This window comes from Dunckerocampus dactyliophorus, chromosome 4, assembly GCF_027744805.1.
Source record: "Dunckerocampus dactyliophorus isolate RoL2022-P2 chromosome 4, RoL_Ddac_1.1, whole genome shotgun sequence".
NCBI lineage: Eukaryota > Metazoa > Chordata > Actinopteri > Syngnathiformes > Syngnathidae > Dunckerocampus > Dunckerocampus dactyliophorus.
Genome location: NC_072822.1, coordinates 6512680 through 6530669, shown reverse-complemented (window position 1 = coordinate 6530669; position 17990 = coordinate 6512680). Strand labels below are relative to the sequence as shown.

Sequence of the window (17990 nt, the reverse complement as noted above, 5' to 3'; positions counted from 1 at the left end):
GTTTAGATACGTGGATGACACCTTTGTCATAATCAAAAAACAAGAAATTCAGTCTTTCACAGATCACATCAATGCGGTGGACACCAATATCAAATTTACTCGCGAGGACACTAAAGAAAACCAACTAGCCTTCTTAGACTGCAAGGTAATTATAGGAAAGGACAGACAGCTACTTACAGAGGTCTTTAGAAAGGCCACACACACTGACCAATACCTGCTTTTTGAATCAAACCATCCACTACAACATAAACTAGGGGTTATTAGGACCCTCCAACATAGAGCGGAACAAATACCAACTAGTGCTGAGGGAAAGAAAAAGGAGACACAACATGTCCAGAGAGCGCTCTCAACCTGTGGGTACCCACGGTGGGCTTTTAACAAATGTCAAAAGAAGAGAGTAGGGAAAGAAACCCAAAAGCCCACAGAAGCAAAAAGGAGAGGAGTGGTAGTCCCTTATGTAGCGGGGGTCTCCGAAAAACTCCAGAGGATCTTATGGCAACACAAAATTCCTACCTATTTCAAACCAGTAAATACCCTGAGACAAAAATTAGTGCATCCTAAAGACAAGGCTCCAAACCAGAAACAGAGCAATGTGGTCTATTCCATCCACTGTAAAGATGAGGAATGCAAAGAGCACTACATTGGGGAAACTAAGCAAATGCTCCAAAAAAGGCTTTATCAACATCGCAGGGACAATGCTAGTGGTCCTCAATCAGCAGTACATCTACACCTGAAAGCTACCAATCACTCTTTTCAGGACAGCGAGGTAAAGATTTTGGCCAAAGAAAACAGATGGTTTGAAAGAGGAGTAAAGGAAGCTATTTTTGTCAAACAACAGAACCCATCATTGAATCGGAATGGTGGTTTGAGGTTCAATTTGGACCCTGTGTTCAGCAGGTTACTGAGACCAAAACCCACAGCTCTTAGTCTTGCAAATGAGGTGAAGGCAGGGCCGAGCCAGAACAATAGATGCTAACAAGCCAGTATCAGTCGTTCATACCCAATTCAGGGAGCGACACTTCCCTTTTATCGTAGGTGTGAATAACAGGATAGGATTATACCACTGCTCCGCCCAGGCTTAGTGTAACGAACCAATAGGAGGAGGGTGTTGGCACACCAATTCCGCCCACTCTTACTATATTTAAGGCCTAAGCTACCAGCACTTATTAGTTTGCTGACGAACCTCTTCGGATGAGGAGCGAAACGTCCGACACCTTCTACACAGAAGTACAGATGACGTCTCAAGAAGCCTTTTCCTCCATTTAGCTAACAGTTCAGAAAATGCTTAAAAGACAACTTTATTACGAAGATAATAACCAGTACATTTGCTTATAAAAAATTTATATCAATAGTGAAAACCTCTGTAGTGTTACTACTGAGTAGAGAATGCAAATCAGAACAACACGATACGTGCATTTTTACTCAGCTAGTCTAAAAGAACCTCAATCACATAGTAGATTATTATATGATTGAATATGCAGCAAAATAATTGTATACTGTTTAAACTTTATTGTGGTTAAAGCAGCCTCAATAATCAACGTGAAAAGTGTAAAGTGTAAAGTGTTCTCATTATGACGATGCACACCAGCTTTACCCACAGTCATCCTCGCTATGCATAGTTGATAATGTGTGATGCTATTAAAAGCCAGAGGCTAATTGGAGTATTTTTACAACAACAACGCCTGGAGATCTGCTCAACTATTTAGCATATAGTCCACAACATTTTTCTGGTGCTGAATGTTGAATTAGATATTCATTCCCTGTGACAGCTATGTGACCAGGCTATGGAAGCCACACTGGGATCTTTTGCTTGATTACATTTTGAGAGGCAGCTGGAATGCAGACGGGGAAAAAGAAAAGGAGATGAGGAACATTGGCCCGGAGAGAAAACAAAGCCATCAGATGACAAATGTGAAAAAACGAAAAGTTCGACATTTGTTTGTTGTCATCGTCGATTGACGCCGTTCCACACTTGGTCATTTCATTGTGTATTTTTCTCAGGGTCCTGACAGTCTGTGTGGGCTCAAAATCCCTTTGGAGCAGGGTGAGAATGTTAATAGGACTTGCACCTACTCTGGAGGTTTAGTCCCGGGTTGGGGACTGGGGGAAAGACTTAACTAGACTGACAGTTCACAAGGATGAAAGCCATTTCAGTGACAGATTGAAGTCAAGGCATCGTTTAATGGAAGGTGCTTAAAGTGGATCTGAAAAGAGCCTGGGGAGGTCATTAAGAGGGTCAGCTTCCACAGACCCTGAGTTGGCAGGCATGTGGATTAGGGCAACTTATTTCATGTAAAAAAAATGTTTAGTATGGCAATATGGTGAAAGGGGGACTCTGTGCTATGGATGTCAATGAGGAATGACATGGATGCAACAGCTGCCTAAGGCCTTGCAATTCACAGTTAAAAGCATTAAAGTAAAGAACTGGACTTGTGTCCTCAGTGACAGCATGAAAAGTCATTGAGATCCAGTAATCCACTCCAGCAAAACCGTCTGTGTGACTAGTTTGAGTGACCTTTTCTACAAGCAGCAAAAGACTCCACCTTCTCTCCCCAAAAAAACATTTCTCTTTGCTGGAAATGAATTCAAGTTCAAGCGAAACAGACTTGTCAAATCTCACCTGCGTGTTCACTCTTTCAATAACGCAGGAGATGACGTGGAGCACCTGCATTTTGGTGTCACACTCTGTCACCTGCTGCAACAACTGGAAGAGCAGCCCAAAGATAGACTCCAGGTACTGTGGAAGGTTAGCGAGAATTACTAAACATTTACCTTCACTTGTATTTAAAAGGATGGCGCGTACTCACAGGGAGGAACTGCTCAGTCCGGAACTCAAAGTCATCAACGGGTGGCGGTGAATTAAAGAAATTAAACTGAAGAAATATGATGAGTCAACAACAGCTACAAATGCATGGGTGTACACCACCCCAATGTACACCAGTGGATGACATTTTGATTTCAAAAGCACAATTATAATGTTCCTATCTAAAAGGGAACATTTTCACAAACCAAATACACAAAATGTTCCAAATAATAATAGAAAAAAATAAATAGCAGACTATAAACCCTATGTAGCCCAGTGGGATCAACAATACACCGTATTACATTATCTGTTACATTTGTTTTATGAGCAATAATCTCAGTATGGAAAGGATATTAAGTTTCAGGGTTGTAGCCGTCTCAATCCGCACCTGTGGGGAAAAAAAAACAAAAAACACAACAAAAAATATGTTATGAAAAGCAAGAGAAATATCCCACTTCAACTTTTACCAGATAAGTCTGGATTGTGGTGGGACATAATAATCAACTGAGCTTTAGTAATTCAGAGGAATTGCTTGTTGAAGCAATTACGGCAATGTCGAGTGTGCTACCTGGCTGCAACCAGCAGAGGTGCTATTAATTCAGTCTCAATGAAATTAGTTTGCTGCCAAAAGAAGAGACTCTCCCGGATTTTGCGATCATGCCAGTTCACACAAATTCAACCAACCCCCGTGCACCCTCATGACTTTGTCCAATCCCTGCACATTTTGACCTGAGTCGCACTCAAACTCAAAACTATCTGGCCGATGACATGTGTCCCTGCATCTCCCACCCTTGACTTCACTTTTGTTGCAATTCTGTGAAAAATCTGCACTGAAATCAGGCATTTTAGACTGAAACAATCATTAAAAAATAGCCTGCAAAATCCTCGAGGGACTGACAGGACAATCTAACATCAGCTATGGGAAATTGAGTTACATCCACGCACACCTCCCCTGTGGCACAACTCTTCCAGGCAGCATTATGGCACTCAATAGAGGACATATACTTTACTTATCTCCAGCAGTTCTGCAAAAGTGTCCTAATAAGCATAATCAGTTAAAAATAAAACAAAGCAAAATAGGAGAGTTAAGAAAAATAAGAAAATAGAATAAGAATAAATGAATACATAAAAGATCACTTCAATTTCAATAATACATAATAATAATAACACCACATAATAAGTAATTAAGTCCAGTCTTATGTGTGTTTTGAAGTACTGTATCTGCTCATTCTATCAGTGGAGCAAGGTAGTGATAGTAATCTGCCACTGAAATGGCTCTTCTGTCGAGAGATGATGCTCTGCAGCGGATGATGCTGGTTGTCCACGATGGAAAGGAGCCTCCTCAGTGTCCTTTGGTCTGCCACAGATGTCAGGCTGTCCAGCTCAGTGCCAATGACAGACCCTGCCTTTCTCACCAGTTTGTCCATGCTGCTCCCCCAGCACACTACTGCATACAGGAGGGCACTCGCTACCACAATCTGGTAGAAAATCTGTAGCAGCTTCTTGCATTCATTGAAGGACGCCAGCCTTCTGAGGAACAACAGACGGCTTTGCCCTTTCCAGCACAAAGCATCTATGTTGGCAGTCCAGTCCAGTTTATCATCCATATGCACTCCCAGGTATTTGTAGGTGTGAGCCACCTCCACACAGTCACCTTTAATGAGAACAGGTTCTAGGTGTGTCCTGTTTCTCCTGAAGTCCACCACCATTTCCCTTGTCTTGGTGGTGTTAAGGTGGAGGTTGACAAAGTTCTGGATTTCTCTTGGATTTCTCACTCAAATTTCTCTTGGAGATGAATAAAGTATCTAATTTTCATCTTCCCGTCGATTCCTGATAAATCCCACGATGGCCGTGTCGTCCGCGTACTTCTGTACATGGCAGAGGTCAGAGTTGTACTGAAAGTGAGACATGTACAGGGTAAACAGAACAGGAAAGAGCACAGTTCCCTGCGGTGCTCCCGTGCTGCTGATCACAGTGTCAGACCTGCAGTTCCCTAGTCGCACGTACTGAGGTCTGTCAGTCAGGTAGTCTGTGGTCCATGTGATCCAGGTGTGATCCTACTTCCATCTGTGCCAGTTTGTCCCTTTGGAGCTGAGGCTGGATGGTGTTAAAGTCCAAAAATGTAATGCTCACAGCACCACTGCCTCTGTCCAGGTGAGCAAGAGATCAGTGGAGAAAGAAGATGATGGCGTCTTCCGCTATGCAAACTGCAACTGCAGAGGGTCGAGTGTGTGGTGGGTCTGTGGCCTCAGGTGATAGAGTAGCAGCCGTTCCATGGTCTTCATCACATGTTATGTCAGGGCTCCCAGCCTGAAGTCATTGAGCTCACCAGGATGTGGTCTCTTTGCCATGGTATGCGGCATGGAGATAAAAGTTCAGAACAGGTGGCTTCAAAATAACACTAAATAAATTGATTGATTGTTAAATTTCCCCATAGCAAATCATGGACATTTTGTTCAATGCCCATACCACATACAATATAATACAACATGCTTTTGAAGTGTGCACAAGTGATGTACTCACCAACCATGGCTGACATTTAATAAGTTAATTTATGGAAATTAGATGAAAAGTCAGGAATTAATGAAGAGGGCAGCAAATTTCATAGCAATCCATCAACTCAGTTGACAGGGTCGCGGTTTGCACCTTTCCCAGGGTCAAATCAAAACATAAATCACTGTTTCCATCACCCTATAGTGGTGATATGCTAAAGTGCATAGTGACAAGTAAAATCACATTAAAAAGTGTTGTATAAAAGGGTTATTACATTTGTTTTGAAATAGCAGTAAGAGTAAGAATGAAAGGGAAAAATAATTTCCATTGATGGCCAAACGTTCTATTTTACTTCTCCAACTAGTCGTTTATTGGTTAAGAAACAGTAATGTTGTCATTCTGCACTTTTCTAGCATAAAGCACATTTCCGAGCTGTTCATTTCATGTTTGTTCCACTAAACTGATTAATAATGCACTCACACTGGGCCATTCCAACAGTGGCCAGCTCCGGCCGGCTATTGTAAACCTTTCGTTCATGTCTCAGCATTGGCCGTTTTCTGCTTTACAAAGTAGCATCACCCATCCACTTTTAGATCCAAACTGTAATCTCGCCACGTCAGAGTGATGGAGGGGCCAATGACGCCCACGGGAAAAGTGAGCAGATGGAAAAGAGGAATTAAAGAAGGTAAAGGAGTGAAGAAATGGGTGGGAGACTTAAAGATGCACGGGCGTGAATGAGTCAGCAGGACAGATGTTATCAGTGGTGCTCAAATCGATAAAGAGGGTTTTAGAAGGTTTGCAATAAGCTTTCAGAGAACAATACATGAGCACATTTTTCACTGTGTAATGCTACTATCAACGAGGCACATTACATATTATATCATTTTTATTCTACAACAAAGATAGAGTAAACAATACACATCACCAGTTGAAAGCTAGAAAATATTTCAATACATTTATACAAATATGTATTGTCATCATTACCTAAGAATATAAAATATTACGATAGAGTATATGAGTCATTGTGTTGAATAAACTTTTACTGAACCTACCACGCAAAAAGGGTCCTTAAATGTCGCCATCGTGTAGATTTCAACATATTTCTGTTTGTGTTAAAAATCAAACAATTTGCCCTTTGCAGACCTGCTAACACTAAAAAAAATACAATGAGCACTTCCCACCCCTCACTACACATTTATTATTACCTCTTTGTTACTTTGTAAAAAAAAAAAAAAAAAAAAGAATAAAAGAAAGTGATACATATTTTTAGGGGCGTCTTAGAATAGTCGACATTGTACAGTCATTGTACATCTAATATCTCACTCCAGTGATGAACAGAAAGTGCCACCAAGTCAGCTATGGTTGACTTTCAGCATGGGGGAGTTGTGCGTTTTTGAAAACATCCGTGTTCGTGTGGACATACGTAGCCTTAGCTTATTAGCTTCTAGTCACCAGTGAACAATGAAGAGGAGTGTTAGGGGAGTGTTCTTGCTGCTGAAGCTAATCGATGTGTGACAACAGTCAGTGGAGCTGAAATCGGAGGAGAAGGCATTCGCAGAGTTGGGCTGTCTGCCCTCTGAACGAGTCGCATACACACAGGAACTGATCTACAAGCCAACCAATCACAGCCTTAATGGTAAGTGTCGCCGCAGCCGGAGGATTTCTCTGTAGGTGCACATCACACTAAGCGCAGAGGATTGAGCAAGAAAACTGAAACCAGCAAAATGCAACAAAATGCGTACCTATGAGCAGTGAAGCATACAAGCGTAGTTAAGTGTCATAATGCGCGCTGTGTACGAAAAATGCATACATGTCGGCAGGTCTGCATTAGTATTTGCATTAGCAGTTCATTTGCATACAAAAAGTGAAAACAGCTAATTTTCTACACCATTGAAAAATGATATTTGAGTAAACACTTCATTTCATTTCGCAGTGCAATACAGAGCACAAGTAGAAGCGATATCTTATTACCAAGGCAAATGAAAAAAAACATCATGCACTTGCTAAGAACAATTTAAAAATTATCTTTCTCCCCCGAGAACCATAAAGAACCCACAAGTTTTAAACAAACACGGCTGAGTGTTTAGCATGAAAAAAGGATGTCAAAGACCAACATTACGTTGAAAATACGACTCAAAATAAATTCATGTTGCATACTGAAAAGGTTCCTGCATCAGGCCCATTAGATGCCATCAGCACTGGCCTTATTCATTCAGACAAAATAACTCCATTTCTATTCTCCCGCAGAGTGCAAAACACAACATATTGCTTGCTGAAATTTGGTCTCATGAAAAACAAATTGAGTGTCTGGAAATGATTAACTAGAACATTGGCTTAACATTATTAATTAGTCTGAAACTGTATAGCGTAAAAGACACACTGGTGGTAAAGTACTAAAAAAATAAATCAGGAGAAAATTACTTTGGTCATGCTCGCTAATTCCAAAAGGAAACTATTAAACTCTAGGGTAAAAAAAAAAAAAATGGCATGGCGTAGTATATCATAAAACAAGAGTGGCTGCTTCAAGGCCAAAGGCACACACTCCAGATCAAAATTTTAAGACCAGTTGATAAATGGCAAGAATTTACATTTTGCATTGTTGGGTCTTAGGGAGGTTCTAAGTAGAGTTTTAAAATGCAAAAACAAGAAATGGGAGTGAGAGAAATACATTACAGAGTACGCAATTTATTGGAAACAAGCATTAAAGTGAAATAGGCTGTCCATCAGCTGATCAAAAGTTTAATACCACAGTCTTCTTTCTTTTTTTGGGAGAATGAACAGAATAAGAATTTCATTGCATAGTATAACTACCTGTTTTACTGTGCATATGACAATAAAACTCTTGAATCTTGAATCTTAAAAGGTCAAAATCTTGGGAAAAATGTGGATTCAATGTCATTTTCTGTCAAGTATTCACACTGTCATGATCTCTTGATGGCAAAGGCAAAAACGCTTTCTCTCTTTGAATGATTGTTGAGCTGCATAAGCAAGGCCTCTCGCAGCACGCACATGCTGAGTTTTTTTTAATGCCGAGTTTTGACATGGCAAGACAGTCTTTTGAAACTTCTTCAAAGATCCTGAGGGTTATGGTAGACCACCCAAAAAATTGCACCAGCCCTGAGCGGGAGGGTCCGATTGGCTGTCCATCAAGACATGGGTCAATCCTCGGTCCAAATGAAAGTTGTTCCTGATGCGTAGTGCAGACCAATAACCATTAGATGGCATCTGCGAGAGAAGGTTTTAAGAACAAAAAAACGTTTTCAAAGGCCTCATTTCCTTCAATGCCACATGGGACAGTGACAGGTGGAAGAAGGTTTTATTCTCTAAGGAGAAAAAATGAACCTTGATAGTACTGATGACTTCCAACATTACTGGCATGGCAAGAAGATCTCACCTGAGATGTTTTCCACATGGCACAGTGAAGGGGGCGCTATCATGATCTGAGGTGCTTTTTCGTTCAATGAAACAACGGAGCTTCAGGTTGTGCATGGGCGTCAAACGACAGTTGGCTATGTGGAGATGTTGCAGGGAGCATCCGTCATGACTGAAGGCCCTCATGCCACATGTGTGGCAATGACTGTTTTTTTAAACCCTGCAATGCCACAGTTCATAATGCCTGCACGACAAAAGACTTCTTCCAGAGGAATAACAACACCTGCGTGTTCCAATGATCTAAATCCAAATGACACTTGGGGATGGATGACAAGGGAATTAAAAAAAAATGGTTTACAGTTTTAAAAAAATCAGTTCCAGATAGTGGATGCTCTCCATGAAGCCATCTTCACCACCTGGAGCAACATTCCTACGAGCCTCCAGGAAACACTGTCATCAAGCACGCCCAAAACAATTGTTGAGGTAATTAAAAAGAATGGTTAAGCTACTCATTACCGAGTCCTTTTTTGAATATTGTATTTCTACTTTAGGTGGGTTTCTGTTTTTTTTGAGCTATGGTCTTAAACTTTTCATCGGCTGATGAATAGCCTATTTCAGATTCAGGTTGTTTGCAATAAATTGCTTACTCAAACATTTTTTTTGTATCACTCCCATTTCATTTTTTTTTCTTTTTGCATTTTGAAGCTCTGCTTAGTCCTTAAAATTCAACAGTGCAAAATTTAAATTCTTGCAATTTTTCAACTCGTCTTAAAATTTGAGCTAATTTAACACATAAAAAATAACTCTTTTCCTTTGGGGAAATAATTGTAGGGCTCAACTTGCACTTATACTAGATGCATAGATACCATGTCGAACCTTTACCTGATAAAATCAAATGGCAGCTATCTCCATCTACTGTGTTCAGCTGTGATGCGATATGGGCATTTAATTTCACATTTCCTTACCTAGGTTTGTTGGTCCTCCATTACATATTATCTGCTGTACAGTACCATGACTTCATTAAATTGCAAAATGAAGCGTATATCCGTATTTTGAAATCTTCAAAGCCCCACTGCTGCTGAGCAAAAGTAATTAACCGTTTCCTACATCACCACAGTATCAGGTCATTAAAGATGGCTTAACCAAGCAAATTCAAGGAAAATTATAATACCTCCTACTGGGAATACCTGACAAAACTGCTTTAAACTTGACACCTTAACATCTGTGCATATAAACACAGCATAGAAGCAGTAGTGCAACATAACCATTACAGAAGAACGAATGCAGGAACTTTATCCCTCTTTTTATTTTTCAAAGTATAATAGGCTATACTATTATATTATAGGTTTATATGTGGAATAGGTGAATCCCAGTTACGCTCATTCTTAGTGAAAAACTGCCAGCGCTTGGCGGCTATGAAGAGCATACAGAAAAGAGAAAGATGTGTGTTCTTGCCTCATATAGGGATTGTGGATGATGGGCAAAATTCCAAAAAATGTGTTGTTTATAAGCAAAGTTTATTAATTCAATTTGTGACTGCTCAGTCTGGGTGACTCTCAAAACAGAAGTCAAAACAATTAACAGGGATGCCCATTTTTATAGACTTAACATAGTAACATTCAAAAATGTTTTAATTTGCAAACATTTGTCACTCAACAGCTTCATTGTCTAATTCCTTAAAAAAAATAAAGGTATATAAATTGTAATAAATACAGTGCACAATAGAATTTTTGGATCATCGTCGTGCTGCAGAACCCAAGTTGGTGTCAGCTTGAGGTCACAAACAGATGGCCGTATAGTCTCCTTCAGGATTTTTTGGTAGACAGCAGAATTCATGGTTCCATTTATCACAGCAAGTCTTCGAGGTCCTGAAGCAGCAAAACAGCCCCCAGACCATCACACTACCACCACCATATTTTACTGTTGGTATGATGTTCTTTTTCTGAAATGTGGCGTTACTTTTACGCCAGCTTGTAACGGGACACACGCCTTCCATAAAGTTCAAATTTTGTCTTGTCTCGGACCACAAAGTATTTTCCCACAGGTCTTGGGGGTCATCAAAATGCAGCTCTTTGGATGTTGTTGTGGGGTCTTTTGTGAGCTCTTGGTTGAGTCGTCGCTGTGCTCTTGGGGTAATTTTGGTTGGCCGGCCACTCCTGAGAAGGTTCACCACTGTTCCATGTTTTTGCCATTTGTGGATAACGGCTGTCACTGTGGTTCAATGGAGTCCCAAAGCTTTAGAAATGGCTTTGTAACCTTTTCCAGTTGAACTCAGGTATAACAAACCAAAGTTAAGTTATGTTTTAACGGGGGGAATTAATCTCAGTTTTAATGGGGAGGGGAATCACTTTTTCCACACAGGGCCATGTAGGTTTGGATTTTTTTCTCCCTTAATAATGAAAAGTTTCAAGCTGCATTTTGTGTTCAGTTGTGTTGTCCTTGACTAATATTTAAATTAGTTTGATGATCTGAAACATTTAGGTGCAACAAACAAATCAGGAAGGGGACAAACACTTTTTCACACCACTGAATAGGAAAGAAAACATGGTTGCGGTAAAGGTGAGTAAGTGTGGGTCTATCAAAGTGAAATGTTTTGGCTTGCTTCAAAACATAGTATTCATTATTTATTTTAGCCATGTTATGTGTCCATCTATACATTCCAAGATTTAATTAGACCAGAAATTCAAATTAAAATAGTTAATCACACGTCAAAGCAGGGGATGTGCAATTATTAATTTTGTTCTTTATTAATGTTAAGACTTCCCTCACAGCCCTGAGGGCATGGGATTTCATGTGCATTATTTGCTATTAATTAGTGCAATCTTAATTGAGTTATGTAAAATGTGTCATTCAAATGTCAATGCATGGACCTCAAACATACATGTAGTGCTTACATCATAACAAACTTTGAGAGGTAATTAAAAAGTCACTCCATGAAAGATTCAGTTTAATATTGAATCAGGCGACGTGATTAACTCAAACTGTCAAATAATGCACATAATTTTTCAAATGGCTTTTGTATGAATACTGTTCAGAGAAAACTCATCAATCAAGAGCAGAGCTCGTGAGGCAATAAATTAAATCTAAATGAAGGATGACTGTTATTGTTACTGCATGATAACATATTGGCTGAAGAATGCACCGGATGAACCAAAATGGAATTAGCATAGAAAATTCTAAAGACAATCCCTCACTAGCGACAGGGCTTTTGTTTGTTCAGCATCGGGATTTTTGAGGATTACTGTGATAAAACGATCGTAAACAAGAATGGCTTTAGAGGCTGACTTACCACCAAGTCGGGATCCTGCATGAGAGTGAGGATGACCTCGTAGAGTAAAGGCCGAAGGTCTGATTTGAACTTGACCGAGATCCACTGACCTATTAGCCATATGACTCTCCGTCGAATCAGTTTGTACCTGTAGAGCAAAATATGGTTATGGTTAATTTATTTTGAACATGCATACAGTGTACATTGAATGCTTCATGTTACAAGTCACAGTTCCACATGTATGAAAATAATAAAAATAATATTTAATAGATCTCTTCTTTGCAAACGTCTCACAGCATATTTAGGAGAAATTAACCACTTTGCTAACCAATCACTACACGAAACACTCCTCCTGCTGATCAAATGATGAAACAGGCATTTGCTCATAGCATCTGCCACCGACATTCTGATTTTGCATATTCAGGCCCTGTCCTCATGGGAACTCTTCTGGGTTTTTTTTGGTGGGTTGAAAAAAATTCCACACAGTGACTAGTCGGGGTGTCACAAGACACTAAGTTCACAAGACGAGGGTGGTGTAATTGTGTTAGTTAGCAAAGAAACACAGTCAACTGGTTGTGACGTCATACACAGGCGACTGAGCTGGGGGACAATCACTTCACGATTCCAGTTTCCATTTAAAGAGCTAACAGTCTGCGAACAGGCACGTTTTACAATAGGGATACGTTACGAACACAGTTGGACTCACACAGTGTATTTATCATATTACAGTATGGCTCGCGCAATAGCTAAATTGCTCAACTGAAAATCTAATTACTCAATGGGATAGGCTCCAGCCCATGACATCACCACAGTGCTGGTAACATTTGGTGTTTGCAATCCAGGAGAAACCCGCAGCTGTTTGTATCAATAAAGAGGTTGTTGATTGACCACCTCCTCATCATCATTTCAATGCCAGGGCTAAAGCTACAGTATTTTATATCCACACAAAAACATCACAATCCAGGAGATTTGTAACTTCATCTGGGATGTCGGTACACAGGGGCAATTTCTGTGAGTCTTCCGCAGAACCCGGAAGAGTTGGCAGGTCTGTGACGCTAAATAAGAAATGTCGCACAGAGAATGGATGGATGTAGTACAGAAGTATGCATGCCAAAAAGGGATCGAAAAACCACAGCGACACTGGAAACAAGGCATAATGAGTGCTGATGAAAACAAAATCCCGGTGGCTGAGAAGAGTGTAATATGAAATGAAATGCCACCCAGCATCCGTCCTTGTTTCCATCTGAGGCAGCTACTGAATCTAAGGGCTGTCTGCACGGAAATGAGTGGAGGGACACTTCAAGGAGCAGAGAGATAAGAGAACTCTTTGGGTTTGGGTTGCTCAAAATTCCTCTAAACTTGCCAGGAATGAAGGAACAAAAACTAGGCTCATAGTCAGACGATTCTACACAACATGACTCAGGACTTAAAGAGACACAACAATGTGTTTGGACTCGGGATGAGCAAGCACATCACTATCTGTATCTGATGATCTGTATCCGCATCTGTACTCGGAGTGGGCGTGGTTTAACCATAAATAGGTGGGGCTTAAATCAGTACATTATTTTAAGTTTGAAATTGACATGGACTGATCAGAGTTTCTATATTTATTGTTTATTTTTCGGCTATGTGTGTGTAAGTGATCTGTAAGACTTTATTATTTAATTATTTTTTAATGACCAGTGTGAAGTTGGTGATTCATGCAAACATCCAGTGATGGCAAACAGGGAAATAATCTGTCAGCCTTGTTCACTGTAGTTTTCTCAAAAGCACCGTGTTCAGTATTGCTAGCAAAGTTTTCCAACTGAGTTTAATATCACCAGCCAAATTCGAAGCAAGCTGGTGGACAAAAAACAAAAACAACGGCAGTGACCGAAACAACACGAGCCATTTACAAACGCACCACGTACAAAACAAAACAAGTTTACCAAGTAACTTTAGATACCAGCTAAGCTGAGGAAAACCTTTTTTAAAAATTAAAAAAAAGAAAAAAAACAGTCCGGAGTGGAGGCAGTGACCAACGCAACACGAGCTGTTTTCAACTCCTTCATGTCAAATGCACCACGTACATAACCTAACAAGTCTACCAACTAACTTTAAATATACATACCGAAATGAAGCAAAATACAGAACATGAGCTGGAGTCGAGCCAAGCAAGCAGACGGTCATTGTCTGTATTGTTCGTGTGTGAAAGAGTGAGAGGCATGGCTCCTCTCTCTGACTGTAGCGAGTACGTCTAGAGAGGGGCGGTCACTGTGTGACTGGCCAATCACAGAGTGTGCAGAGTGAATACATAAGTAGCCAATGAGGATTTTCCTTCATCACGATTACGGATAATGACGAGCTGTACTCGTTTCATGCTCGTACTCTGCAAAAATGCATTACAGGATACTTGTCTGAAACGAGTATCTGGCTCATCCCTAGTTTGGACATACTGAAAAATCTGTATATGGCAGTCTTTTTGAAATTTAAAGCTTAACGTATTTAATACAGGTACCAACAAGCCTAAATGGAGTTGATTCCTCATCCTCTCAGAAACAAAGAGTGGCATTTAACCAATGGATCAAGCAATAGACGATCATCTAATTACCACAGGGTTTACAGCTAACCCAAGAGCCGACAGATTCTTGCATAGCATTTTGATTATTTTTTTACAAGGTTCTATTGTGACTGAAACATATGGTGTGCTTTTCCAATATGAGCAAACAGGTATGTCAGTGCCAGAGAAAAATGGCTTTGGGAATAGTCCCACAGCGCAACAATTAATCAGGTTGCAAACAGCAGCTCCACTTGAGCATATTAAGTATCAAGTAAGTGACATCACAGGCAAATAAAAGATGATTCCTTGTGGCAGAACAACACAAATCTCGAGAATATCTACAGTAGGAGGTGACAATGACTAACGTTTTAAAGTGAAGGCAGGCTGAGAATTGCGCATATCTCATAAAAACCTGAATCCTAAATTCTGCACAGTATAGAGCAGGGGTCCTCAAATAACAGACTATTTCTCTGCCCTACCAGTCACTATTCAGGGAGTGTAATGGACTGCATCAAAGTTCTGATGTTTCGGCTGAATGTTCCTCCGCAGGTTATTCCTTTGAAGCAGCGTTGACGTTGTTACAAAGTAAACACATTGTCTTCTTTTTGGTAAATGCATATTTTGTAGTCCAGTCGCTGTTAAAAGTCAAATTTTCAGGGTCTGCTTTTCTTTTTTTTTGTTTTTTGGGGTTGATAGCACCATCATTGTTTTTTGGCGAGCAGTCTTCTTCTACTGCTGCTTCATTATAACGCGTACGCCTCATTGCCGCCCCCTGCAGAGCAGAGGGAGTACTGCATGAGCAAACCCTTCTCTAGTTAGACTGAATGGTTTACATTATTTGTGCGATGTTTGGCGGGCCGGATGTGGCCCTCAGGCCGCTTAATGAGGGCCTCTGGTAAAGAGTAATGAAAACAATCAAACTAGATATATGGATTATGAACTACCTACCTGATCGGTCTACAAAAGCAAATAACCACAGGCAACATCCTGACTATAATTAGCATTACATTTAGAGCATTTACGGTATTTATGTATTAGTTAAAACAAAATCATTTTACTCCCTCATTTTGAACATCTACTAAAACTAAGAACCTGGTATAGTCCTTTACTCATAAAGCTAACTAAGGTACCAATGACTGTGGCAAAGTTTTTGTCATTCATTTCTTTTTTGTGATGAGCAAGACAAAATGAAAACCAGGCCAAGGACATCAGGACTTTGACCATCTCGTCAATACACACATTCCAAACGCCTTGCTGTGCACCTGGACTCAGTGCATTTGGCCACATTATTGTGCCACTGCTGGTCCAAGTAGACATCTGCTAGGGGCACGATGGCCCACAGGTTCCACAAGACCCACAGCAGATGTTGCTGGAGTTCTTCTGCTCTATCCTCCAAAGTTTTGTGGACAGGCATTATGCTGGGTCATGTGCTTTGCAGGCTGCACTGCCATTTACACTGAATTGGTCACGTTTATGATTAAAATAAATCATAATCATAAGTATTTCTGATCCTCGTAATGTGCCTCAAGATAACCTCAAAGGGAAAAAAGAGTAAGTAGAGAGTAGTGTGATCTCTGAAAGCTCTAGGATTTAAAATAAATGGCCATGAATGTGTGTTCTGCATAAAAGAAGGGACAATTACAGAAAATGCAAAGTACATTTTCAAAACACGTCTACCTTGCCAAAAACAGCTTTGATTGCGACTCTTGGCGAAAGCCAGCAGAGGAGCAGTCTAATTGTTCGTTACAGGGTCTCGGCGGGTTTCAAGAAGAGAAATTTAGGACTTAAAACTTTTTTTTAAGCCCAGAATGAATAATTTAAGACCGATTTCACACGTCTTCAACCATGCATCCAATTTGTGCTCGTTCTGGAGACACAAATCGTTGACCTTTCACTTACACATCTTACACAAGTAATTTGCTGTAGGTTTTCTTTGAGTTTTATCCACTACTTTGCTCTACTGTAACATACAGCAACACAGACACATTACACAAGGTGGTTGGGCGCGATAAATCCTGCAAAAGAATTCAGAAAATGTCTTACAGGGTCCGAAAAAAAAAAACACAAAAAAGCGAGACCAGTTTATGCATTTGTGACCTTTTTAAAACTGTATTTTATGAGATGTTAAAAGAATTTTAAAACCCCGCAAATTAATGTTATTGGATTGTAGACTTTTTAAGACCCCGCAGATACTTTGTGTTATTATATTTGTCAAAGTAAGTTGCTCCTGTTTTATTCTGAAAGTTTTTAAGCACTTATTGACAACAATGACAATGCAGCTTTTGTACATGCACAAATCTCTCTTTTGGTGGCTCCCAATCTAAAAAACGCAAAGTTAGTGATCATTGATGGGTGCATTCTTTCAGTTGCTGTGATACAATCCGGATTAATACTGCAATGCTTTTATTTTGAAGCTTACTTATAGCGGAGTGAACAGGAAGACAATGTTTGCACATTTTAATGCTCTGTAAATAGACTGTAGTTATGTTGCTGTTCTTCATTTGAGGGGTCTGAATCACTTCATTTCACACTGCTTCGAGATAATGTGGAAATTAACAACACCACAACATGTGTGGACATAAACTGTACATATACTGTAAAGCCTGTGCCATAATTATGATAAAATTACAGTCTATTTAAAGCACTGTATATTAGAGTCTAGTCTACAAGGGATATATGAAGGAAGTGATCTTAATCATCTTTAGAACAACAACAGAACATAGACACTTCTGTGAGTTTTAACTCAGTACTGCGACTGAACATATTAGCATTCTCACCAGCACATTTTCTTTTGTATATGTCAGACCGTATCCTATATCTTCTTAGTAATGCATACCACTGGGAAACATGCATGCCATCCTGTGCATTACAAAGCATTCCTTACAGCTAAGCAACCACATGAGAATGAAAACACAAGCCACTATTTGCTGCAGAGGACAAATGACTATACTCCGGTGAAGAAGATAAAAAAAAGAAGTCCTAGCTTTAATATTCATGAAGAACCTACATATGCATGGATGGCATAAGTATCTTCAAAAAGGAGCATGCAGTACCGAGCAAAACATGCCTTGATTCAGCACGCGAGAACAGAACAAAAAACAGCAGGTGTCACGTGTAAGACTAGATCAGAACTAAGTTAGTTATTATGGACGTGGGTATTCAATGGGACTTCAATGAAGATTAAGACTACATGTAGTGATAAAAAACAGGCTGCTCCTGCAAGTCTCTATAGACTCTGCTCTCAAAGGACACAGGGCTCCTATGGATTTGACACTTCAAAATTTCATACTTTTTCCAGATTGTTCCCAGACTAAGTATATAGATGTATCATGTGAAGTTCCATGTCTCAAGAACCAAGTGGAGGGGTTTCAAGTATCTTGAGGTCTTGTTCACAAGTGAGGGGAAGGTTGGCGTACAAGGTCAACACGTGGATCTGCCACTGTAACAGACTGGAAGGCAAAGCTCTCAATTTACCGGTCGATCTATGTTCCCACCCTCACCTATGGTCATGAGCC

General features: G+C 40.1%; 1 protein-coding gene across 3 annotated transcripts in view; it reads right to left on the bottom strand.

Annotated features, from left to right (window-relative positions):
• The window catches only part of ipo11 (importin 11), a 118207-nt gene that overhangs the window by 55503 nt on the left and 44714 nt on the right, over nt 1-17990 (bottom strand). For all 3 annotated transcript variants that reach the window (XM_054772928.1, XM_054772930.1, XM_054772929.1), the window contains 4 exons: nt 11958-12084; nt 3158-3191; nt 2808-2848; nt 2621-2737 (listed from right to left, as the gene is read on the bottom strand). In XM_054772928.1, the coding sequence (XP_054628903.1) occupies nt 2621-2737; nt 2808-2848; nt 3158-3191; nt 11958-12084 (319 nt within the window). The remainder of the gene's footprint in view (nt 1-2620; nt 2738-2807; nt 2849-3157; nt 3192-11957; nt 12085-17990) is intronic.